This window comes from Amborella trichopoda, chromosome 3 (assembly GCF_054954075.1).
Source record: "Amborella trichopoda isolate Santa Cruz 75 chromosome 3, AtrichopodaSantaCruz75HAP2 v2.0, whole genome shotgun sequence".
NCBI lineage: Eukaryota > Viridiplantae > Streptophyta > Magnoliopsida > Amborellales > Amborellaceae > Amborella > Amborella trichopoda.
The window spans coordinates 20,846,309-20,872,555 of NC_142338.1; the positions used below are offsets into that span (position 1 = coordinate 20,846,309).

The 26,247-nt window shown below is 36.7% G+C and overlaps 1 protein-coding gene and 1 non-coding gene across 22 annotated transcripts in view; both read left to right on the forward strand.

Annotated features, from left to right (window-relative positions):
• LOC18437218 (NOL1/NOP2/sun family protein) overlaps positions 1-20,628 on the forward strand; it is a 125,474-nt gene extending 104,846 nt beyond the window's left edge. For 16 of the 21 annotated variants that reach the window (XR_016050956.1, XR_016050957.1, XR_016050954.1 and 13 more), the window contains 4 exons: positions 1,327-1,427; positions 4,396-4,477; positions 8,562-8,626; positions 20,235-20,628. Coding sequence is in view for 9 of the 21 variants with exons in the window: in XM_088860330.1 (XP_088716456.1) it covers positions 1,327-1,427; positions 4,396-4,477; positions 8,562-8,626; positions 20,235-20,349 (363 nt within the window). In the remaining 12 variants the exon portion in view is untranslated. The remainder of the gene's footprint in view (positions 1-1,326; positions 1,428-4,395; positions 4,478-8,561; positions 8,627-20,234) is intronic. The other 5 variants (XR_016050961.1, XR_016050959.1, XR_016050965.1 and 2 more) reach the window with 1 other exon arrangement.
• A 3,407-nt stretch (positions 20,629-24,035) lies between these two features.
• Positions 24,036-26,247, forward strand: part of LOC18437224 (putative callose synthase 8) — a 98,540-nt gene continuing 96,328 nt past the window's right edge. The window contains exon 1 of the transcript XR_016050968.1: positions 24,036-24,286. This is a non-coding gene — a transcript (putative callose synthase 8). The remainder of the gene's footprint in view (positions 24,287-26,247) is intronic.

The following is a 26,247-nucleotide window of genomic DNA, read 5'->3' on the forward strand; positions in this document are numbered from 1 at the left end:
TCCCAGATTTGTACACATTAGTATTTGATTTTGTGGTATTACAATCCAAAACTATCAAATCAAGATTCTGAGGATGGAAACGTGATTCAATGTTTGATTAATGATGGTTTCTTGCAATCTTCGAACTGCAATACTTGATGTTCAGGATTCTAGATTCAAAAACAATTTAATCTAGTATCCTTATATGTGCAATCCAGATTTAACTAGTGTAGAATCGAGAATCAATAAATTTTAGAAACAAAATTCTGTAAGTGCTGGAATAGAGATTCCTAAAAATAAAGAATTGAGATGAAGGGTTGAGAAAGGCTGCCACATATCAATACATATAAAATAGTATAAGTAATATTATATATGATACATAATATATAATTATTATATAATTTCATATAATATTAGGTTTATGAAAAGATCTGTGCTGACAAGGATTGGGAAAAACGCTATCATCACTAATATATGTATTATACAATATGATATGTATTAGGTTGTCGAAAATATGTTGGGAAAGGCTTCCACCATTGTTTTTCTTTCACATGTCCTAAAAAATGGCTGTGAACAATCAACAAAAGGGGGAGAGAGAGGCTAAAAAGCAAGAGAAAGAGAGAAAGTACAAGAGGAGAGAGAGAGAGAGAGGCTACAAGGAAGAGAGAGAGTGAAGAGAGAGAGAGAGAGAGAGAGAGAGAGGAGGAGGCTAAGCGAGAGAGGGGATTGGGAATTTTTCCTGGGCAGCCGAGTTTTAGTGGGTGCCTAGATACATATCCACATAGGGTGCCGCTCTAGGCCAATGCGTTCAGCTGGTCCCCCTAGACCACCTAGGCAGCCCACTTAGGTGGCTTGGTCCCGAGCACATTACAACATTGGATAACCAAATTGGTCCCAAGCACAAAAGGGAGGAAAAATAGTTGTCACCTATTACTCAGCATACAGTAGAGGTAGTTTAATTGAAAAAAAAAAAAAAAAAGAGGACAATAAGTCAGATCTAAGGATCTGAATGCTCTGATACCATGTCAAGAATATAGTAGCAGAGAATAAGAAGAGAGGTGAGAGGAAGAGACTTGAAAGTTCGAGAAAGACTGGAAAATGAAAGGAGGTGGCTGGAGGCAGTCACATTTGGGTTACACAGCCTCGACGCACTTCTTATCTTTAACTACATTGGTGACTTATGTGCAAAAGAAAATAATACCCTTAACTATTATACTAATGTCCTGAAATATTTAAAAAAGGATAAAAATGCTCGTTTGGCCCACAAACCAGACACATAGTTAGAAGAACTAATCTTTAACAGTTTTCTGTACTTTTTTTTGACATTCGTGATGCTTTTGATGTCAGGAAACATTGGAATCATTGATAAACCATGGAAAGTATCAAAGAAGGATGTTTGACCAAGCGGTGCAGCTCGTCCGTCCTGGTGGAGTTATTGTGTATTCAACGTAAGTCTTTTGAGTGTGAAGTCGTAGAGTCATCTTTCTATTGATCTCTTTTTAGTGGTTTGCCAGTTGACCAATGTATTTCAGTATATTCATATGAATATGAATAAGCTTACTTTTGTTTTCATTTTAGTTTCATGTTAGTTTCAAGGTAAAAGGCATGAAGCACAATAGGAATAATTACAAGGTAATGTTTACACTAAGATTTGGTAAAGTTCATTGAATCTACTCGGGGGTTGGGAATAGCTTGGCAATGTTATTGAATATATACGTCTTTTAGAATTGCAGGCAGTATTATATGCCAACAAAGTGAATCTCATTAGGAATATACGAAGGGGTGCTACAGTGTCCACATGATGCGAACGCTTGAAGGGTGTACAAGCACTCTTTGATGGTTCAGTTCGAATCTAGCGTCATCCAATAGTTGTAAACTAGTTTTGTATTTCATTTTTTATTTTTATTTAAATTTTATTTTTTCTGAAATTTGGGGTATAGATGCATTTTTATGTGGCACACCAAATAAAAATTACAACAAAATATTTTGAAGAAAAAAAATTGACTAGAAGACCCCTGAATTGTTTCAGGGGTATTGTGGTTAATCTTTCTTGTTGAAAATACTTTGTTATTATTTTTATCTGGTGAGCCATATAAAAGTGCATGCTTGCCCCAAATTTCAGAAAAATAATTTTTCAGAAAAATAGTTTGTTAGTAAAAATAAAAAAATGAAATGCAAAATTAGTTGGAAGCCGATAGATAGGGCCCTGTTCGATGTGGGCAGGACACTTTCCTATGCATGAAAAATATAGATTGACAGTGGTCACGATTATTGAATGTAATGTACTGAATTCATTGAATTGTTATTATTTTGATTCATGAGAATATACAAACTTCTGTAAACAAAAAATCAAGCTTGTGCAGATAGAATTATGGTTGGATATAGTTATTTGATGGTTTTCAATGTGAATCATCATCCATATACTAAGGAAAAAGCGATATTTTTTTTATACCAATAGTAATCAGTGTACTTTTTTCCACACACCCTTAAAATTATGGAAGGGTTTGGATGCATTTCTATGTTAGAAGAAAAACTAAACTATTAGTATCATGTGGAGAAAGGTAGTGATATGTTTGTGTACAAAGTAAACTGATCTGTTTTCCACTTGAGCTGAGATGCAGGAGTTAATTTTTAAGAGCTCGAACTGTCATATTACATCTGTTGGCTTGTAGATTTGGATGCCCGGTTTGAAATCTTATTGTATGATTTAGAAGCAATAAGAATGGGGACACTTGGCTTATTGGTTAGGGCAGTGAAGCTACAGCTTAAGGTCAAGGGTTTCAATCCTACCACTACACAGAAAATGCTATGTTGCTTCAAATGGAAAATTCATCTTGTTCTTGTTTTTTATAGTTCATGCTAGTCTAGTTTGAGTGTTTCTTTTTATGTCCATCACTGTTGTTTCATCGAATCATATCAGCACTTTGTTGAATTGTATCAATACCACCTCATTACAACAATAAAGTCTTCACCTTCATTTACACAATCTCCTGAGATAAGGACAGATTCGGGGAGCTAGCAAATCTGCTCATTATTTTCCTTACTTTCCTTAATCCAATGGAAACGATTGTTGGGGAGATGCAGTAGCTGAGATATTTCCTAATTGAGCTGAGATATTTCCTAGTGAAGTTTCTTATCCGGAACTTTTCATGTGAGAAGTTGTTTCTTTATAAGATGATGGACAAAGTGATTTCAGGAGTGCCATACCTAGCCTCAACTTCTAGAGCTTCATTTCAAGTCACATTTCTTTGATTGGGTGAAAGAATGCACAATATAATTTGTCTATGACATTCATTTGTTGATTGGAGTTGAATAAAAAATGGATTGTTCCTGTGATAAGACATGCACAGTTTTAACTGTGATAGTTTTCTTGCTGATTTTAATGTATCGCTTGAGAAATTTTTTGCAGTGTAATAGTATCCTTCGGAAAGACGCATAGACTATGTTCACTCTAGGGATAATTATGAAGTCGTAGTGTGGGCTATGATTTCAAGAATCCTTCTAAGGTTATTTTTAGTTAACCATTTTGCTCTATGTTGGGATTCATCCTAGGATGGGAATTGCTTACCTTTCCCTCAATGACTGAACTGTTTTAGCTCTAGACTGGCCATATATTGAATGATAATCTGAGAACACCAAATTCTTCCTCCTGGTACACAAATCACTTGTTGCTTTATTTATTTGAACTTAAAGAAACCACATGTGAAACAAAATATGACACTTAATGGCAATTGCCTAAAGGGAAGTTCCTTCATAGAAACTGTGGGAATCAGGAGTGAAATAGTATCAAAGGGAGGTTCCTTCGTACCGAGCTGCCTACATTTCTTTCTTATGTGGATATCTGGAAAATAAAAAGAAATAAAAAAAAAAAACAAGCTACTAATTGATCCTATTAGGTTCACGAAGGAAATAGGTGCATGTCATGTACTAAATCATTTTCCAGTGGTTAAGCATTAAACTGAATAGTCTTAAAATGTGAATATTAACGCTGCCTTTGATCTTAAGCTTGCTCGATGCTTCTGCGAGGGTTGCATTACAGATTCCCAAGGGCATAACCTGGTAGAAGAATGTGATTAGTTGTCATCATCTAGTACCTGATTGGCTGCTCTTGATGACAAGCACAAATTGAACGCTGTTTGTATGTTTATATTTTCTTTTGTATTTCATATTTGTGCTGATTATTTTATGTCAAGGTGCATTTTAGTGAGGTTTGTTGTGTCCTTGATATTGGTATTTTTCCCATCTTGAAGTACTTGTGTCTTTATTTCTTTGTATTTTCTTATTTTCCCTAACTTCCTTTTTTCTTTCTTTCTTTTATTGTATTAGATGCAATTGTGATTTTCCTTTTTTCTTCCTGGGGTTAGTGATTACTATTGTTTTGGTTACTGAACATTTTCTTTATTCTCCCTCTTTCAGATGTACAATGAATCCAGGAGAGAACGAGGCCTTAGTTCGTTATGCTCTGGATACTTACACATTCCTTTCTTTGGCACCTCAAGTATGTTTCAAAAAGTTGTATGCAACTGCTTCGTTAATGCTTCTTTCTTTCATGGTCTTCTTTTTGTATATTTGAGTGAAATTTTTCATAGTTACTAAATCACTTACTATATTTGCTTCAATATCACTTTTGTGGTGTTGTTTTACTTTGAAGTTTCAATTGCCTATTTAGTTCATATTGGCAGCTTTTAAACTTGTTCATTCTACTTCATATTGCTTCGTATTAGTGTCTTGTATTACAATTTTGGGCTCTAAGTTTAAGAACACAGCAAAGGTCTGGGGCAAGTTGGAAGGAACTGTTGGTACAAATGAGGACGGAGGTTATAGATACATTCATAGGATTAGGATGTCAAAAGTGAAAGAAGTTTTGAAGAGTATGAAGATAGGAAAGGCTTTAGGACCAGATGGTATCTCGATAGAGGTTTGAAAGTGCATGGAAGAGATTCACATTGACTAGCTGATGAAGCTGTTCAACAAGGTGTTGAGAATAAAGAAAATGCCAGACAAATAGAGGAAAACTATTATGGTACCTATTTACAAGAACAAAAGCCACATGCAAAATTGTGCCAACTATTGAGGGATCAAGCTTATCAACCATACTATGAAGCTCTGGGAGAGAGTGATTGAGCAACGATTAAGGCATGAAACAAGTGTATCTGAAAACCAATTTGGTTTTATGCCAAGAAGGTAAAAAACTGAGACTATTTTCCTACTTAGGCAACTGATTGAGAAGTTTAGGGTGAAGAGAAAAGACCTTCGGATGGTCTTTATTGATCTAGAGAAAGCTTATGATAGAGTACCATGAGATTTGATTTGGCGGTTGTTGTAAAAGAAAGGAGTCTCCACACATTACATCGACTTGGTAAGAGATATGTACATTGGAGCACTAACTAGTGTACGAACAACTAGTGGAGAGACGAGTGAGTTTTCAGCGACAATAGGTCTACATCAAGGGTTAGCATTGAGTCCGGACCTCTTTGTCTTAGTTATCGACGACTTAACTAGGCACCTACAGGATGAGGTACCGTGATGCATGTTGTTCACAGATGACATAGTTTTGATTGATGAGACCCGAAACAACGTCAACACAAAGTTAGAACTTTGGAGAGATGCTCTAGAATCCAAGGATTTTAAAATTAGCTGCATTAAGACAAAGTATATAAAATGCATGTTTTGTAATAATAAGAGCAGAGATGAGGAAGTAGTTAAGATTGGCAGCCAAGAAGTACAAAAAAGACCGCAGCTTTGATCTCTTGGGTCGCTATCCAGGAAAATGGAGAGATTGCGAAAGATGTCACACACAAAATTAGAGTTGGGTGGACGAAGTGAAGATGTGCAACTAGAAATTTATGTGATCGCCACATACTAATGAAGCTAAAGGGCAAGTTCTATAAGACAATTGTGAGACCAGCTTTGCTCTATGGGGCGGAATGTTGCGCAGACAAAACCATATACCCATAGAATGAGTGTATTGGAGATGAGGTTGAGATGGATGAGTGGCAACACAAGAAGGGATAGAATTCAGAATGAATCCATTCGAGAGAATTTATGTGTGGCACCAATAGACAATAAGATGAGAGAGAGTAGAGTTAGATGGGCTGGCCATGTGTGGTGCCGACCAAGTACAACACCTGTTAGGAGGTGCGAGTTAGTTCAAGTAGAAGGATTGAAAAGGGCAACGGGTAGGCCCAGAAGGACGTGGTTGGAAGTAGTCCAAATGGGGACTTATGGCCTCGTTGAGGGTATGACCTTTAATAAAGCAGAATGGCGGACCAAGATTCGTGTAGCCGACCCCAATTAATTGGGAAAAGGCTATGAGGATGATGATGATGAGGTCTGTTAAAATTGATTCGTGTAGCCGACCTGGAGTCGATGTTGATTTGGGTGAGTCACTCGGATTTGGCAGTTTGCCAAGCACTGAACAGAGTACCTAAGCGTACGTTATAGAGTAGTTGGATGAGTACCATAAGTATTCTCCCGAGTATTAAGAAACTTTGGCTGCCTCTCTTGAGTTTCAAAATACTTAAATCACTACAATTCTCAACAAGGTATTGAGGGGGAAAAAAAAAATCTAGATTTGACATACTTTTTAGATCTAAAAATTTTACCAAGTTTTGTCTTGTTTTGAAAAATTACGATTTCTTCGCAACCATTGATCAATCTCGTATAAAACTCAATCCCTAGGCCTATTTTGTGTTCTTGATTCAATCATAGGCTTGATTTTCACGAAAAAGCACAAGAAAAATTAGAATTTGAGAGATTTGAAAATTGCTTTCACTATTCATGTGAATGTTTCGAGATCTCGGATCTCCTAGATCCGAACTTAAAACCCCAAACTGGTTTAGGGGGTTTGGTTGGGGTTTTTTGAGGAAACTTTGACAAGGATTAGAGGCATCAATTCGCATCAGCGTGAAGATAGGGCGATCAACCTCAAATTTGGGTATGTTTCTTTTTTTTTCAATTTAAGTTCATAAAGTTGATTGATTAATTATTGAACCAAATCTAATTGATTTATAATTCATTTTGCATATGCTATTATTTTTTATGACTTTTCTTTTTCTTTTTATTTTCTAACTTTCTGAAATTCCCCTTTGCCTTATTTTTCATGCCAATAACATCAGTTTTATTCATATTCCGTATTTGTATAGTTTTTTATTTTGAATGATTTGTTTGTTTTTACGATTTCTTCTGAATTTTTCAGATTTTTCACAATTTTTATTTTTACTTTTTCTTTTTCATTTCTTGGCTGCCTTTTATCACGAGTGAGGCAAGTCCGAGTCGATTCGCGTTATTAGCTTGGCTCAGTACCTTTCCGAGTCATTTTTTTAGAACACCGATCTCCTTTAACCATTTCAAGTAATATATTTTTCGTTAGATCACTTCCTCTTGTTTTAGAGTATTAAATGTCGTTAGGTTAGACCTTCGCCCTGTTTCATCGCTATAAAGTCACCTTTTTCGATTTTGTTAAGCCCTTGATCTCATCAAGGACTTTTCCTTCTCATCCAGGTCACCAAAGTGAGTTTGTTTCATTCCTTATGTTCTTCACTTAAACCTCTGGTAGTTTTTACCTGCTTGATAACCTTCACCTTGGGGTGTATAGTTTCTTCGTAACACCAATTTGACTATAACTCAGTTATTATGCTATTTGTTTTCAACCATACATGGTAAGCCTCACCCAACTAAGTCGATATCCAATACAGTATTTGCAGTGGCAGATGAAATCTTAGTGAGTATTCTTTTGCAGAGATTGATGTATTGGGGTTTCTGATCCCATGAAATGCGAAAACTTTCGGACCTCCTTGTTATTGGGTTGTTCTCATGTTAGTGAATGCATCTACACTGAGTCCAAATGCATGTACAATGGTAATGAGACATTCTAAGCTACAGCCTTATATTTTGAATGGAATGGAAGTTTTTTGACACAAAAAATGTGCAATTGCCAAACTCCTAAGGGTTTTGTTAAAGTTGAACTTTCAGAATAACAAAAATCCTAAACAGTTTTCATTCCTGTTCTTGTGGTTGAACTTCATATAATCTGTAACTAAAGTTGGTCCTGTTATGGATCCTTCCTCTTGTCTTTCGCTGATGTTGGTTGCAGTGTAAGAAATCATCAATGTGATGTAATTTCTACAAGGTTAAGACTATGTTACTTCAATTTTCGTTGGCTTTCTAAATTTGTATTTATCCTTCAACTTTGTTACTTGTTTGAAATACTTTGATTTCCATTGTTAGGAATTTAAACATGATGTCGGCGTCTCTTTATTTAGATTATTTAGATATCAAATCTGAAAATCCTTGGCCTGGTTTGCCTTAAATTGTAGTACAAAACTACCTTTTGTCGAGATACATTTATACTCCATTAAATTATGAGTTCTTGTTTAAACTAATAAGCATTATGCATTGTTTAAGTTTTCTAATATTTTAACTGTTAAGTTGGAACTAATCTATACTTTGCTAATATACGGTTGACTCATCAATGACTTGACTCTAATTGTTGTGGTAAAAGCAGCTATTTAAATTTAATATTTATAGTTTTCTACATCTAGTCCATTGTCTTGATATTTTGTGTACTTTCATATGTCCAGCATCCTTATGTTGGGGGCCCTGGCCTTGTGGGCGGTAGTCAAGTATTTGATGGGGAGTATTTTGAGTAAGTAATCTTTCATTCATTTTTCTAACTTGCTAGAATTTCTAATTTTGATTAAATAGGATAACTTATGATTGGTTCTTTCAGTTTACTGCCATATGAAAATAATCTTGTTGTAGTAAGTTTTTCTTATTTCTATCTAAAGCTATCATTCCTATACATGTCAGTGTTTATCTTTTCATATAATGTATTATAGTTTTCAAATTGGTTTTGACTGATAATGAGACATGCCTAAGTCCTTGATTGTAATAGAATATGATAACTGACTGACGTTGATGACACATGCTTATTAGCATTCATTCTTTTTACATCAAGTGACTTGCATTCTTTTGGCCTTGATGTTGTGGTGATTTTTTTTTTTCTAAAGTAATTATTCTTATTTGGTGCTAGCGGCTAAATTTGAGAATGAACATTAGAGGGCGTGTGGAGGCAGCAAAGTTTTAAAAACATTTTTTTTTAAATCTCATTTCTTTAAAAAGTGTGCCTCTCGATCTTTGAATTTACAGATTAATGCTATAGATTTGTTGTATGTCTAGACTATTGTCATGATTTATAAAACTACTTCCAAGTCTATGAGATTCTAGTGCTAATTCCTACTAAAATGATAATTTCTCAAAATTACTAAGAGTAGATCAGTTTTTGGAAATTTTTGTTGTATTCTTGATTGGAAGTTGACAGATGTAATCTTAAAAGCTAGATAACGATGTGTTGAGGTTATGTGGCCATTTAAAGTCCTTATTAGAACATGTAAATCTTTGACTATAGTGATGTGATAGCTCCAGTGGGAGTGCGGTCTGGAAGGACCAATGATTTAAAAAGCAGATCGCCCAGTGCCTGGGCGGCCACCTTAGGCGGTCCATGCGCCCAGGCATAGGCGGCCAAATTAGGCAGATATTCATGGGCGCGTGCCTAGGTGCTCAGGAACCCCCCTAAGCGGCTGCCCAAGGCCTGTGCCCTGCTCATGGGCAGAAATGCCCCTCGTAGAGGGCATTTTTTTAATACTAAAAGGGAAAAATTGTGGGTTTTAAGTCATTTGAAACCTAAAACTCATTATAGCCTATCTTAGAGAGAGAAAAACCCCCACAATTTTTTTCTTTCTACTGAGCTGCCTAGGTTCTAGACGCCTGCCTAGGCGTTGGGCGGCTTGGACCCCCCCCGACCACAAGCGCTATTTGAAACACTAGGATGGACCTTGTAGCATGGTCCAGGGTGGACTGTGAGGCTGTGGCTCACCTAAGTTTTGACAGGTTAGGGCTCAAGTTGATTCTAAAAACTCGTGGCCCTAGGCATTTGTGCACCACCGATAAGGGTTTCGATGTGGGATCATCCCTTTATGAGGTCGGAGTTGTGCCCAGGGTGGTTGGCTTGGGGACTGGGTGTGACCCTGTATGCGGTGGTTTGCAGGAGAGGACAATGGTCAAATCCTCATCATTACACCATCGCATGGTGATAGTCGTCCAGGGTGTGTGTTGTGTACATGTGCCGAAGAGATGTATCCCTGCAACAATGGACTATGTTGAAAGGACCCCTGAGGTATTGTTCTAGAATGACGCAGGGAGGAACCTGTAATCCATGAGTCATGGGCTAGGTTTGTGTCTTTTTCTTTGATAGTCCAAGCATGAACCTCTGCAAGGGCTGTGGTTCATGGGAACTATTAAGTCAGTTTGAGACAGTGTTTTAGAAAACGCTAGGCAGCGCTTAGGCGGCCAGGGGGGTCCCAGCCCCCCAAAGCCTAAGCGAACGCCCAAAACCTGGGCGGCTCAGTAGAAAAAAAATGTCTCTATAATCTAACAATATAAGTATAACTGTATAACACATAAGAGTTGGGGACTTAGGGCACATCAAATGTATAGTACACAAGTCCACTTAGCACACACTCCTCCATACTCCATAAGTCCATCCAATTATCTGTAGTCTGATCGTCCACACACCACACATAGTTAAAACTTAAAATTTACCAACCAAAGTTTCCAAATCAGTGAACCACAAATCCAAATACACAACCAAGAGGAGGAAAACAAAAAAAAAAGAAATATAGTATGTAGTCTATAAGCACGGAACAAGCCAAAGAAGTGAGTGGAGTAGAAAAGGCTCGTTCCGTGCAACTGCACTCCACTCATTCAGTTTCACTACAGAGCCAAAGAAGAAGGAGCTAGGTAGAACTATTGGGCTTTCAAGCTCTGGGGCTGAGAATCCGTCCCTACCAAGCACAGGAGCTATATGTCTATCTGTACTCGAAATCAAGAGGGAATTATAGACTTGGCTACTGGAAGACTCAAAAGAATCTTCAATCATCATTCATCAATCATCATAAAAAAAAGTAGGGTCAATTGCATATGCTTCATATGCATCGGAGTAGATGCCATCATCATTGTAATCATCTTCGTCTTTGACATAATGGTCGTCCTCCTCTACCTCTTCTGAATCTGCCTCTGCTTGCTCTCCACCCTCGCCCTCTATGAAGAAGATCTAGTAGCCCTAGAAGGGTCGGTTGATGTGTCCCTGGGGCCTCCATGACCATGTCCCATGTCAATCCTTCATGCCCCTCGACCTGATCATCATCAACCAACCACTCTATAGCATTGTCTATATTTTTTTATTTGAGGGGGTCTCTCTTATCTCTCTTAGCAAACCTGTCCTTCAAGTATCAATTATACTTGACATAGACTAGGTTATTGAGCTCTTTGATTCAAGCCTGTTCTTTTCTTTTATATGAATCTAACAAAATCAAATGAAATTAATTAATATAAATAATTAAATAGAGCATAGTAATACTACAAAACTAATAACTAGTAAACTACTAAATTACTAATACAAATTACCATCTCAAAAGTACTCCAATTCTGCTCTTTGTCGGACGAGGTAGTGGTTAGGCTTAAGATCCGAATGGCCAACTTTTGTAAATTTGGAGCACTACACCCATGTTGGCTCCACCAATTGGTTGCAAATTGATTTTGAGTTATAAATTTACAATTGTTGATTATGTATGAACCAATGGTTTAAAACGCGGATCGGTGACCCGAATCGGACACCTCAAAAACCGATCCGGATCGGCGAATCGGCGATCCGGATCGGGAATCGGATGAATCGGTCGGATTAAAGCTTCAAAAAAATCTGAAAAAATTATTAAAATTCATTACAAATGTTGTTTTAGGAATCCAATAAAAAATGAGGGTACTACATTATTAACTTTCATTTTTTTTATCAATATGTGAATATTGAGATGCTCTTTCCCTGTATAAACTTATTTTAACTATTAAATTTGCATCACATAAAAGAAAAATCATAGAATTATCATGGATAAAATATATAATTATATATGGACTATTATAAAGAGTAGACTAATCAATGAAAGAATAGCCATTAAAATCTCGTTTTGGCGAAAAACCCTAATCCGCTAAAAAAACCCAAACTATTACAGCCTAACTAACTATAATCCAAAATTATTACAACCTCACTAATTATAATATTATATACTGAAATTATAATTATTAGTTTACATTTTATAATTATTTTATTAGACAAATAATAACAAATTAAAAATATTTTATAATATTATCTAATTTAAAATTTATTATTGACAACTGTAAGAAAAATAGTACATTACATGATTTATAATGTAAAAATTCATAAATAAAATAAAAGATTTGGTTATCAATGTAAAAATTCATAAAATGCGTACAAATTTTGGAAATAACACTTCAATTTTTCAAAAATTTATTTTTTTAGGTTTCTATAATAAATTTAGTAAAAGAGATTGTTAGTAGAAAGATGGAGATTTCAAATAGAATAAAATTTTTATTTTTATTTTTTTATACCTTACATATTATTTACAAAAATAATTATACCACTCTATATACAACAAAAATTAACTGTTATATAAAAAATTAATTTTTTTATTGTTCATTTTTTTATGCCTTTTATATTATTTACAAAAATATTTATATTTATACCAACAACTATATACACAACAAAAATATTTATATTTATACCAACCACTATATACACAACAAAAATGCAACACATGCCCAAGGGGATTCAAATGCAACACATGCCAAAGGGGATTCGACCTTGGGACATCATGTAAAAAAATAAAAGTCATAACCATCAAGCCATCTAACTACATGTGATTATAAATTGCTGATTAATAGACTATATTTATATTTCGTTTTCATTTAATGATGTTTGGGAATTATCCCACATCGAAAGATTGGTATTCAACTTTGGTATACAAATACCTATGTAATATGAACTATATCATGTGTGCAAAAATATTAGGGCAACTTCACACGTGCGCTTGGATACATGTGTGCACGCGTGAGTGTGCGTGGGGCATGTTCACACGTGCGCTCGGATACTCGTGTGCGCGAGTGAGTGTGCGTGGGGCACGCTCGCACGCGCGCTCGAACACACGTGTGCACATGTGAGTGTGCGTGGGGCACGCTTGCACGTGCGCTTGGACACACGTGCACATGTGAGTGTGCGTGGGGTATGCTCGCACGTGTGTGTCATGCGTTACGTGTGTGAATCGGGTAAAACCGGATGGGAACTAGCGGTTCTAATCTAAAATCGGGCAGTTCCCGGTTTTGTACGGGAACCGGCACGGGCTTTGCCGGTTCCCGAGTCAAACCGGGCGAGTCCGGTTCGACTTGCCGTTGTTTAAAATACTGGTATGAACTATTAAGAATTTAAGATATAGAGTAATAAAATTATAGATTATGGAAAGGAAAACAAACTACAAACAAGAACTGAAACTTGAAATTGATGAACTTAAGAATACTATACTTGGATCAATTTTGGGCCTTTACCTCATCACCATTGGACTCTCAAAAGACTTTAATGTACACATGTAGCTTATTAGCTCATCAGCGCATATAATATCTTGGATATCCGGATCAGTGACTAGCACATCTACACACTTATTAAATCTTGTCATAATTATGTCATTTGTGTGAATATTCTTATCAACATAATAAAAAGCTAGGTTCAAATAATAACCAGCTACATGCAATGGCCAATGTAGCTGCCCATCCCACTTCTCATTAATAATCCCCCAAATAGGCTTATAGCGGCTCACATTATCATCTAAATTTTGGGTTATCTCTCTCTTGCATCTCTCCATAGTTTCATATATGTAGCCCATAGAAGCTATGTCACTATCAACCATGCGAAGGATTTTGACTTGAGGAAAAAATACCTTAAGAGCAACCCATTGCTCCTCGCCAAAAAGCCTTAGAAAGGACAATATCTTTCACCTTATTTTCAACCTGATCCTTGGACTACTCACATGCTCTCCACTCATCCAAGGTACACATCTGCCTCAACTGGACTCTCCTCAAATGTATGCTATCTAGGCATAAGTACCAAGTCGCAAATCTCGTGACCCCATGCCTCACAATCTCTTTCTTCATTGTAAATCTACGCATCATTCTGAGGTTGAGAGTGTGGCTATAAATGAAATTCATAACTGAATTTGCCTTCTTCACTGCAACTGAAATTTCTTTCAAATGGCCAAGAGCCTCATGCATGAGGTCTGTACAATGTGCTGCATATGGTGTCCAAAATATTCTTGGGTTCAGCTAACAAATTAGCAGTAGTAACACTAAGGGCAGTATTATCTGTGACAACCTGTATAACATGCTGCTCCCCAACCTCCTTGATTCCCGGACCCCAGACCTCATCTCTGCTATGGATGCCTATCTCTTATCTTTTCTCATTTTTACATGACTCAAAAAATATTTATCTCCACTTTAACAACATCAAGAGCTTTTTTACATGGGCAACATCCCCCTTGATGCCGACGAGATGTTTCTTGGACTTGTTTATGCCTCTTTTTGTATCCTTTTCACAAAACTTGCATGTTATGCCATTTTTATCCAAAGGGTTCGGGTTGTAGCAATATTTCCAACCCGGATCACCACTTCGATGAGATCTCGAAAAAGACATCTCAAAATAATACAAGCAATCAAAAAAAAAATTTCACTAACTTTGAATGCTCAATCTCCAAACTTCCACCTCTAAGATGTTTCTAATGACTTGAAATCTTCTAAAAAACCCTCTAATAGATTTTATAAAACATCCAAAACTAAATCTAATATCAATGAGTGATACTAGATCAATTTCTCATAACTTTGAGAAACCCTTCGATCCTATTGAAATGAACCTAAAACCAATGATTTTGCGCCTTCTATATTAAAAAATGGATAAAAAAAAATACTCTCAACGAGGAGCATATTCGTCCCTGAGCAAGGCACAGGCCCTGGGCGGCCGCTCAAGGATGGGCGTTGGGTGGCCTGTTCTTAGGCGGGTGCCCAAGGACAGCCCGCCTAATTTGGCCGCCTAGGCTTGGGCGATGCGTCCAGGCCTTCTAGACTGCCTAGGCACTTGCCGGTCCGTTTTTTAAAACAATTGTTTGAGAAGATGACGGTGAGTGCCTCTTTTGTGAGGATGATGAATTTTCTTGTTCTGGAATTAATTAGAGCCCCCTCTCTTTTGAATTGAATGGAGACCACAAGTGTTAAGGACTATGAATAATCTTTCAGTCTTCTGCTACTTGACAGTCACCCGTTGCTGCTTAATAAAAACTTTGTTTTCTGTTTGACCTTTTGCGAAATGGGATGAGAAAGGTGGTCATAATCCCAACGGATCTCATATGGAAGCTTTCAACGAATGTTGGAACTTGATCGGCAGTGCATGAAACCAATTTGTGGCCAACGAGTAAAGCCAGTGGTAGCTTGCTCATCACTTGCGAAGCTAGGAAGAAATCAAACGAAAGCACTTTAGAAGGTTTTTCCTGCTGTGAAGCCCTTCCGGAATGGAACTCAAACAGAAGTACCTTACCCCCCCAATCATGGAACCTCTCCTTGTGATCAGGATGAGCTAGATGCCTCCCTGCTGGGAGACCGATCGAATCGGAGTTTCCTTAGGTAGCCATTGACCTACAATTCTCCATAAACTTTCGTGCTTGGTAGATAAGAATTGAGCCCTTTCTCTATGTTTGGTTTTTAGAGTTTGGAGGAACGGTGTGGAGCTGAGCACCTTCACATACGGCACAGCTTCGGAGCGCACCAGAAAGGGGGATAAGACGAGAGAAGTCGGGATTGGCTTACTCAATTCTTATAGCGGAGTGAGTGATGCAGTGACCCACAGCAAACGAAGAGGGAATTTGGAAAGGGCCCATGAGAAATCGGCTGTTGCCAAGATCCAAGGACGCCAAACCACATTCTTAACTCTTTGGATCCAATTCCCATCAAATCTTCTTAAATATGCTTACTTGTGTTTTAATTATATTTTAGATAATTAAAATGAGTTTTTAACATCTCTCTGAATATTTTATTTTGGTGAAAAAGAATTTTTAAATAAGGAAAAATTATTTTATTGGATTTATTTAATTCAAAGAGAAAAAATATTTACTGGTTTTCTAAAGTCCTTTTTATTTATCTAAAATTCCTTTTGGATTGTGGGGGCCCTTTGGGACTTTTGGGCCCACCGCATTTGAGCTCATTAGGTGGGGGCGTGGGGCCCACATAGCGCACTATATATGGGACACCCCACATATTCTATTCTTTCTTTTTAATGTATGGTTTGTGATGGAAGCCACCTACTTGTTTTAAAAATAAAAGGAAGGTTTAATGGAATAAGGTTGATTGATTTAAAATAGGAAGGTGTAGAGATTTGATTGAAATTGGATTTGTAAATACTTAATATTTTCTCTACCCAAATATTTGATGGGAATAGAGTTGCAGAAACTGAGGGATAATGGTTGTAGCTCATTCTTTTGATCATGATAGCTGATCTAAGGAATGAAGGGCTAAGATCTCTTCACCCCACAGGTCTCCATGATCTACGGTCAAGATTAAGTCTCATAATGATGGCAAAAGCCTAAACCCCAAACCCTAACCTCCTCTGACATGTTCAACTTGTTGAGGTTGGTGACACCAAAATCATTGTCCCAAAGAATGGTTCTATCCTGAATGAAAATTTTACTTGAATAAAGAACGATATACGTAATTATAAAGGTTCCTAATTTGTATAGAGTTGATTGATATTGTTTCATATCTTGTGGGGATGTGAATCATGGAAAAAGGACTATAACCGGGCAAGTCAATACCGATTAAAAATTTTCTATCTTTTCTTATGTATTACTACCGGATCACTTACAAGTGTTCTAATACAATATATGACTCAAATAAAATACAAGAATGCCAAAGACTCATTTGCTTGCTGTCAAAATAAAGTTATATTTATAACATGAATCTGAAAATTACATAAAAGATGCAATTCAATCAAGAAAGCGTGAAATAGGAAAATACTGCATACCTTGCTCCAAGTTACACTTTAAGACTTTATACATCCCACACCAGGTCTCCTTCATTAATGGTGTACAGGATCTAAGTTCAAGAACTTGTCTCACAACTTAGGAAGCCTAAGCAAAACCAGCAGAGAGCATAATATTGGATAATCTAGACTAAAGCTCAACACATGAGCATAAGGCCAAGACCTATGGCTACGCTTATCGGCTTGGGCGTGCCACTCCTTTAGGTTTATTTTTTTTTCTAAACCCTAATCGTAGATAGAGAAGGAGAGAGAGAGAGAGAGATCAGAGAGGGGCATGCCACCCCTTTTGGCTCAGAGAAAGAGAGAGAGTTAAAGTTATGAGGTGTAGAGAGGGAACCCCCATAGCTAGTTTATATAACATAAATGCTAGGGTTTATCGGGTTATGGTTTTGCCATCATTATGAGACTTAATCTTGACCTTTGATTTTGGAGACTTGTGGTTTGAAGAGATCTCATCCTTTCACTCTTTAGATCAGCCATCATGATTAAAAAAATGAGGTGGAACCATTATCTCTCAATTTCCATGACTCTATTCCAATCAAATATTGTGTAGAGAAGATTACTAAATCAATTTCAATTAACTCTTACACTTTCCATTTTCGAAATCAATTAAAATCTCTACACCATACTTTCCTAAAAAATTCAAATCACAAGATGGCTTATTGCACAAGCCTCTCATTTTAGGAAAGAAGAAAGAGGTGGGGCGTCCCACCCCTATGGGTGGCCTTCTAGGCCCCACGCCCCACTAATTGGTCGGCCTAATGAACCCCAATAGGCCCCCAATACTTTAAGTAAAACTTTCAACCATTAAAATAAATTTTATAAAGCCACTAAATATTTTATTTTCCTCTCTAATTAAAATAAATCCAGAAAATTGATTTTTTACATTTAAAAATTATTTTTAAATAAAATAAAATACCTAGAGGTGTTTAAAAATCGTTTTAATTATCTGAAAAATAATTAAAACATATTTAAACATATCTAAGAAGATTTGATGGGAATTAGATCCATAGAGTTAGGATTACAACAAATATACTGAGGACTTCATCTTTCTAGAGACTATATTTCACTGCAACTTCTCAAACTGGCACAACAGTTCCCATGACCCACAGCCCTTCGCAGGGGCTCATTATTGGACTATCAAAGTCACCCAATAAATGAAGGAGACATGATCCTAGTCTATAGATTACAAGTACCTTCCCGAGGACAAGTTCAAGCCCTATTTCAGTACTACGCTTTATGGGTCCTTCCAGCACAGTCCCGTGTTGTAAGGAGTCATCTCTTTCGTACATGTACGCATCACATGCCCTTATCCTAAGGGCAGCTTCCCGGACTACTAACTAGTGGTGATAGTAATGATGAGGTTTTAGGCCCTTGCCCTCTCCGGCCAACTATCACACATGGGTTTACATCTAGTCCCCTAATGTATTTGTCCTTGGCACAACTCCGACCTCATCAAGGGATGACCCAACATCAAAACCCATATCGGTTGTGCTCACACAATGCCCAAGACAACGGGTTTTTGACATCACCTTGAGCCATAACCTGTCAAAACTCAAGTGGAGTTTCGGCATTAGCAATGCCTCATAGTCCAAAGTGGACCATACTCCCATTGGAGCCAATATTTCATTATATAATTTTAATATATGCTCTCATAAGGCTGCCAATATTTCATTATATAATTTAATATATGCTCTCATAAGGCCTTTAAATGGCCACATAATCCCAACAAATCCTTGTCTTTTAGGGAGCCAATATTTTCGCATAACTTACTGCAAAGTAGGATGTTATGGGTTGGATATATCTCTTACTGTAAAAAGCGAGGATATCACATTGGGTTGCTTGGAGATCAAGCTAGTATGTGGCCTTTGTGTGTCCTAGATGGGTCACCATATTTGAAAGGCAGGCTTTCTCTAGAGAGATCATGACCCGACAGACAAAGAGAAGTGAGCTTCCTAGAGAGATAATATGCTATGTTGCCTCCTATAAATAGAGGTTGGTCTTATAGAGAAGCGGTTTCCTTAGAGATTTTAGATAGTATCCCCGAGAGTTGTTTTCAATTGAATGGTATCCCAGAGAGATAGGGAGGTTTTTTTCTTCTTTTTTTTCAATTGAAAGGAAAAAAAAAAAAAAAAACTATACGGTATGCTGATTTTAATAGGGGACAACTCTTTTTCCTCCCTTTTGTGCTCGGACCAGTATGGTTGTCCAATGTTGTAAAATCAGAAGGAAAGCATCCAAAATGATCAGCTATGCTAATGGAAGTGACTTGCCCGTTTAATGACAAAAAGGCTTTATTGGTTCCCTTCTTTGGCCAGAACTATTGGTTTTGGCTTTGGCTAGATGAAGTTATGAAAGACCAGCTGGAAAGAAACCAGGAATCTTCAATTATTTAATCACTGTTAATCCTTGGATACCTGCAACTGTGCATGGGTGAGATGTCTCTGCTCTTGCATATCTGATAAGGTCGCAAGACTTCAAGTTGTTAATGAGTTAGCATTGAGAAGCACCATTGCCTCAGCTTGAGTTGTTTCACCAAGCATGTGGGCCTGTCCCTACACTCAAGAGAGGGAGTTTAGATTAGCATACTCTAATCTTCACGATGGCTCCAACTAGAACTGAGCACAGATTTTCTGACAAGCTTCCATCAAAATTGGCATTAGTCCTATGGGTGGGGGAATCCTATGGTTCATGGGTACCGAAATCCCACTAAGCCGCATGGACTGTGTATTCGGGGGAGATGACTTATTGAATATTTAGCAACATCCATACAAGACAAAAAATCATTTTAGAGTAGTTCTGAGAAAAAAATGATTTTAAGCACCTTAGCGCTCTCTGCCTTTAGGGCTAGAAACCCCATTGTTGCACACGATTTTGAGTATTGTAACCCAAAAAAAAACACGTATTCCATGCCCAATAAAGTCCCTTCTCGGGAAGTAAGGAATTTGAAACCCTTTTCTAGTGATATGGTACCGAAATCCCACTGAGCTACAATGTGGTGCTTCCTAAATAATTTTAGATTTGGACTGTTATAATTAAATCCATTCGGTAATTGGAGATTGGAGGTTGGTTAATTAATCACTGAAAAGTGTCTTTGGTGAAAAGCATGTTTTCACTTCCTAATGTGAAAATCATCCTCTGAACCATGTATAACTCTTTCCAAACTCGTAGTGAAGTTCCTCTATGCAGATAACAATAAATTTCTTCTGATAAATTCATTCATTATGCTCTAGCAACCTGACATGTCTATATGTATTCTGATTTATTTTAACAGAGAATGGCTTAGACCGGGTGAGGAAGTATTGGTTCAGAGATTTGACCCCTCTGCTTCGCTGGATACTATTGGTTTCTTCATCGCAAAATTCAATGTTGACCAGAAACAAAGCTAACCAGATATGATTAGTGCTTTTTTTATTATTAATAGATGATTAGCATCCACTCATGGGATGTGAACCTTAGGCTCTCCATTGTGGTGTATTGTATCTATTGATACACAGGTTCTGCAGCTTTTCTTTTTCTAGTTTTTGAGCATATATTGATAACTATTTAAAAAATGATCTGTCTGAATTCAGGTTGAAATGTTTCTTCCCCATTATCTTTTGAAGTGTTGTACTAGAAATAGTTACCCTTCTATTAAGCTTCCATAAAAAGGATGAAAAGTTCTTCAATTGATGAAGTGATTGTAATTTGATTGTCAAAAATAATACTAATGATAATAACAGAGTGATCAAAATTTGATTTGATTAGGTTCAAGGCAAAGTATAAGATAACACCAGTGACCGTGAAAAAGCCCATGATTATTATGGTCATCACCGTCCAATCATTGCCTAGATGAAGCGCCAGACCTGCCTGGGCATTATAAGATTCCAAATGGTTAGTTCGTCTCTGTTGCCCAACAGTTGATTGGACGGTGATGAGCCTATTGAGCTGAGAACATGGTTTACTGTCCTCAACTAAATGCAAAAAGTATTGTACCTTTTTTGGAGGGTTAAAAAGAGTTATATTTCTGTACAAAAATCGTTAGTTATTAGGAATGGGGCTTAGGCTTGAATGGTTAGCATGAACGTCAAGCGAGGCTGGATCTCAAGTTCCATTCCTAACATTGAAGTTTGAACTATGATTGATAAAAAAAAGATCGTTAGTTGTGATTGATCTATGATTGATAACGAAAAGAGGTTACAAGATTACAAAATGTAGTAGCACTATTCAGTTTCAAAATAAATAAATGTAGTATCACTAGAAGGGCCTACGAAAGGGAGGATCCACTATTCGTGCAAGTAAGATGGTGGATACAAACGGCAGATGTAGGAAAGAGCATTATGACATCGGAACCATGCTACCTCAAAAGTCTCTTGATGAGAAAGGATGATGGCGGGATCTTAATTTAGAAAGGAAAAAGGAAACAATAGAAAATATGGGAAACCTTTCAATGTTCTCCCTACAACATAGAAGTTCTATCTTTTTTTTACCATCCAGCTGTCTATTTTTTATAAAGAGCGCCACTCACCGTTTGATTTAAGATCCGACGTTTAAAAGTATTTTAGTTTTAGTTTCTTTAATACAATTTTTCTGAATATGAAATTTGGTCTCATTGGGGGCACAACTATAAAAAATATTAAAAATAATTTTTTGATAAAAAATAATAACCAAAATACCCCTTGAAACTTTTAGGGGTATTTTGGTTATTTTATTAAAAATATTTTTTTTATATTTTTCATTAGTGAGAGTTTAATAGAGGAATGGACATCCAAAATTTGGTGTCAAAATTGTTTATAGAAAAAAAAAATTAAAAATAAGACAGTGTAGAGACGTGATATTGTGATTGAAGCAATCTTAACCTTCCATTCAAAAATGGATGGTTGGATATGGGGGAGGATAGAACTTCTATGTTGTAAAGGGAACATAGAAAGCTTTTCGTAGAAATATTACTCATCCTAGTTTTAAAAAGGCAATAATAGAAATATTATTTTTTTCTTTTTAAGAGAATGTAATAAGATAGGAAAGTGTATATTGTATCTAATAAGATAAAAAGGTGTCCATTATATTATTATTATATATACAGTGAAATGGTCACCACATTGTTAGTGTGGAATACAATTATTCTATCAAAAGAGTTCCTCTCAAAAAAAAACTTTTATGATATCATAACAAACATCGATGCCAATATCTCAATCCAAAATAAGTCTCTCACTCCCCTTTCATGCAAAATTTTTTGCGCCCTTGCATCTACTGTTTTACACCCTTTTAGTCCCTCAATACTTTGCCTTTTACATCATCCTTTTTTTTGCATACGTCATCCATCGTTTTGCATCATTCTTGTTTGCATACTTCTTCACCCCTTGCATCCATGACGTGGCTCCAGTTTTTCACTTTGCCATTGTTTTCACATCGTCAAGATTTATTCGTCACTCATCCATGGCATCTATATATCACCCCAATTCTCATACGTCCACGTCATAAAACCCACTTTCTACATCCTCTTACACCATAACATCATTCCACACAAACCCTCTCTCTAAAATCAAGCACTAAATCTCCTGCCCATCTTCTTTCTCATAAACGCCCAACTAGCTTCTTCCTATCTTTTTCTTTTTACCAGACGTCCAACACCCTCCTCTCGATCTTTTCTAAGATTTTTCCACATCCCAACTCACATATTTCATTAAACCACATTATTTCTCACACTTATTTAAACCAATCCTTTCTCAATCGATCCATCTATCTTCAAAATACCTCTTTATTGTAATGAATTCACCATATTCATTGTTCTTTAGTCACCTACCAAACTATTCATCACTTTGGATTTTTGGGTGTCAATATTTTTTGTACCTCGAGACTATGATGAAGATAAATTCTGTTCTCGTTCTCTTCTATGTTTATTTTTGGATTATTATATTCAGCATAAGCATTACAGATGTTTGCAACCACCCACAAGGCGAGTCTACATCTCCATGCATGTTGTATTTGATGAAAATATTTTTTCATATGCTAATCCAAGTTCTTTGTTTGACAGTGGACATATTCAGAGAGAGCTGACTACCTATGCAAAATGGTTTGAGTGTTACAAATCCTACATACAGACTTTTTCTTTTGATTCATCACCTCCACATAGGGATGCCCAGGATGTGTTTGCTCCTCCAGTTGATTTGCCTCTCAATAATGATAGCTCTCGAACTTCCCTTGTAGAAGAAGGTGCCATCACTATGACATCATACAAGATGTTCAAGATGATGTAGTACGTGCTCATGATGATGAAAATGTTGTCACCCAAGAAACCAACCAATCTCATCTTTCACGAGCCCCTGAGCACCCTCGTCATCATATGGTCACAAGAACTCAATATGGTACTCAAAAACCTCGAATTATGCTCCATGGAAGCAGTCTCAACATAGTTATCAACCTGACCAGAATTGATTTAAGCTAATCCTAGACCTAGACCTAACCTTGTTCAGGTTATGGTCAAGTGGACCCAAACCCAAACCCGGTTTGGTCGATCCATCAAGTCCATGGGTTGACCCGCCCATTTCCCACCCTAATTTACCGGGAGAACTCGAAGCCAGAGTAATTCGCACGTGATGGGCACAAGCGGATGAATCCGCAAGCGAAATCACCAATCCAAAGTAGGTTGGTCTAATAAAATATTAAATATCCAATCATTTGAGGACGAGTACATCTTCCCACTTATAGCGAGCCCTTTTTCTCCCACTGACAATAAAGCAATTGATTTAGCATAGTGTTTCATGACATCACATATAACTCGTCAAGTAACAAGGGGAAGGTTCATTGTTACACATAAGATAATGGAGAGAGAGAGAGAGATCCTTCAGATATCCTTCATATTTTCATACGGTGAAGTACATTTGAGAGAGATCTTCTATGTGTGTGATATTAAATTGGCCTTTAATGCACAAGCATGAGAAAGAGAGAGAGGGAGGGGGTGAAACACTCGTCGCGAAGTAAAGGAGCTGGAAAGCAAAAGGAAAAGCAAAAGGAGAGGCTAAAAGCATATCGTATTTGTTTCTTAAACTCTAATGAAATGGAATGAAATGAAGCACATGAGAGGTCCAAATACTTATATAAATAGTGTGAATGTGTGGGGTCTTTGCTGCAACAAGTAAAGGATGGATGAGATTACTGTTGTTGAAGAAGATGGTGGACGATCAAATGGTGATAGTAGTAGCAGCAGAAGCAGTGGAGCGAGAACGGTCGGCGATGTCCCTGAGCCCTTCGACAGTGAAGCCCTCCCTCCCACGATTATTGAGATTCGCCCCTTCCTTCGTGTGGCCAACGAGATCGAGCACGACTACCCCCGTGTTGCTTATCTCTGTAAGAGCTATCTCTATCTCTCTCATGTGTCTGCAGCACTAATATCAAGTTTTCTCTCTCTGTGTGTGCGACGCTACCATCCAACTTTGCATACTTATGCAATTACTAGCACACAATCTAACATAGGGAAGTGTGTCTTTTGTTGCCTGTGTGTGTTGACATATTACAAACACAGAACTTGTATGTAGTACTTCAGAAATTTAAACACTTTCTTTCAAAACTTTTCTCGAGATAGTACCTAACATACTACTGCATTTTTTTTTTAAATAATGTATAGACGTGTCTGAAAAGCTGATACTAGCATTTTTAATACTCATATATTTCCGACTCATATATCCGTATGTATGTAGCATATCCACCATCCATCAACATTAAAACCAACTACCGTTGCTTGTAGGCGAACTTTTTAATAACACATAGAAGTGAAGCTTACTCATAAATGTTTAGTTGCTTTAATTTGTGACGCTATAATTTAGTAGTATTGTCTCTAGCAGGAGTACTAGTAATAGTGCAATTACCATGGCCTCCAGGGAAGCCATATGTCAAAGTCTTTCATACTATGAACTAATTGTCTTTGGTTAAAAAGAAAAAGAAAATGAAAAATCACATCTATTACATAAATTTTGAAAAGAAAATCTATAATAGTAGAATAATTACCTTCAAATTTGAGAAGTTGTTATATTTAGGGGAAATTATTCAAATACCATAAGAGATGAGTTATTTAACTTTTTGCCCATTTACAACTATTCCAACTCAAGACCATGTGTTTCTTTATGGGTATTTTGAAATTAAATAAAAAAATAGCCAACGTATTCAATTGTTCATGTCTATTATCTCACCATCATCGCCAGATCAGTTTCCCAACTAATTGGAGTTGGCTTCATATCTTATTATCTAATTTCATAAAATTTTGCTTATACGTATTGTCATACAATTAATGTCACATTTATTATAACTCATCGTCATCATCATCATAATCTTATCTCAATTATTTAAGGTTAGTTACACGAATCCTATTTTGTTATTCTGTTCTATCAAAGACCATACCATCCAAAGAACTGTAACTCCCCATATCCTTTTTCGTTACACTTGGAAAAAAAAAAAAAAAAGGCCTCATATATCACCCATGTTACTCACAGCTAATCCTTGGTTCCGAAGCAACTGACCATTCTGTCGGAGCGAAAAAGAGGCTTGATGGAATGGTTTAAGGACCCCTCATAAAATAAGGGATAGTATTGGAAAATGGTGCAAAGCTGTAACTTTTACAAGGATTAGTGGAGGTTTGCTTATTCTATATATATAGTATACATTTCTCTTTTCTTTGACTTCTTGATTGTACTTTGGAGTTTTAAAGTTTGGAGGAAGCATGTCTTTTTCCACATTCCACTTATAAGAGAAAATGTGAAGCTAGCCTTCTTTCATTAATACAAAAGGGGTGGACACAACTTACACGTGTGTGCACCTTTCAAACTTGAAAGACATGAAAGTATAACTATATATAACCAATAATGAATGGACCCGGTTTCCATGCAGCCATGTCCGCATGCGGGCATCTTAATAAATCAATCTTTTAGATAGATTTTAAGGCTTAATTTTTTAGGATATATAATTTCTAACATGGAGATCATGAATATGAAAAAATAAATAATTTTAAAAACTGAAAATAATAATTCTAGTAAGAAAATATTTGGACCGTTAGTTTCCATTGTTTTTAGATGAAATACCTACTTGCATCCATCTTTAAGATGGATGCTTTACACTTCCTCGACCGCATATGTAGAAATGCGGTCCAGCCGGCAAGAAACAATTTTCCGTAATGAATTACTTGAACCAAAGGAGCGAAGGAGTAGTACACTGTACATATTGTCTAGTGTACATGTGTACACATAGCGGTGTCCATTATCGATACCAAAAACTAAAAGAAAGTAAACAAAATTCGAAGGAGAATGGAAGATGAATCA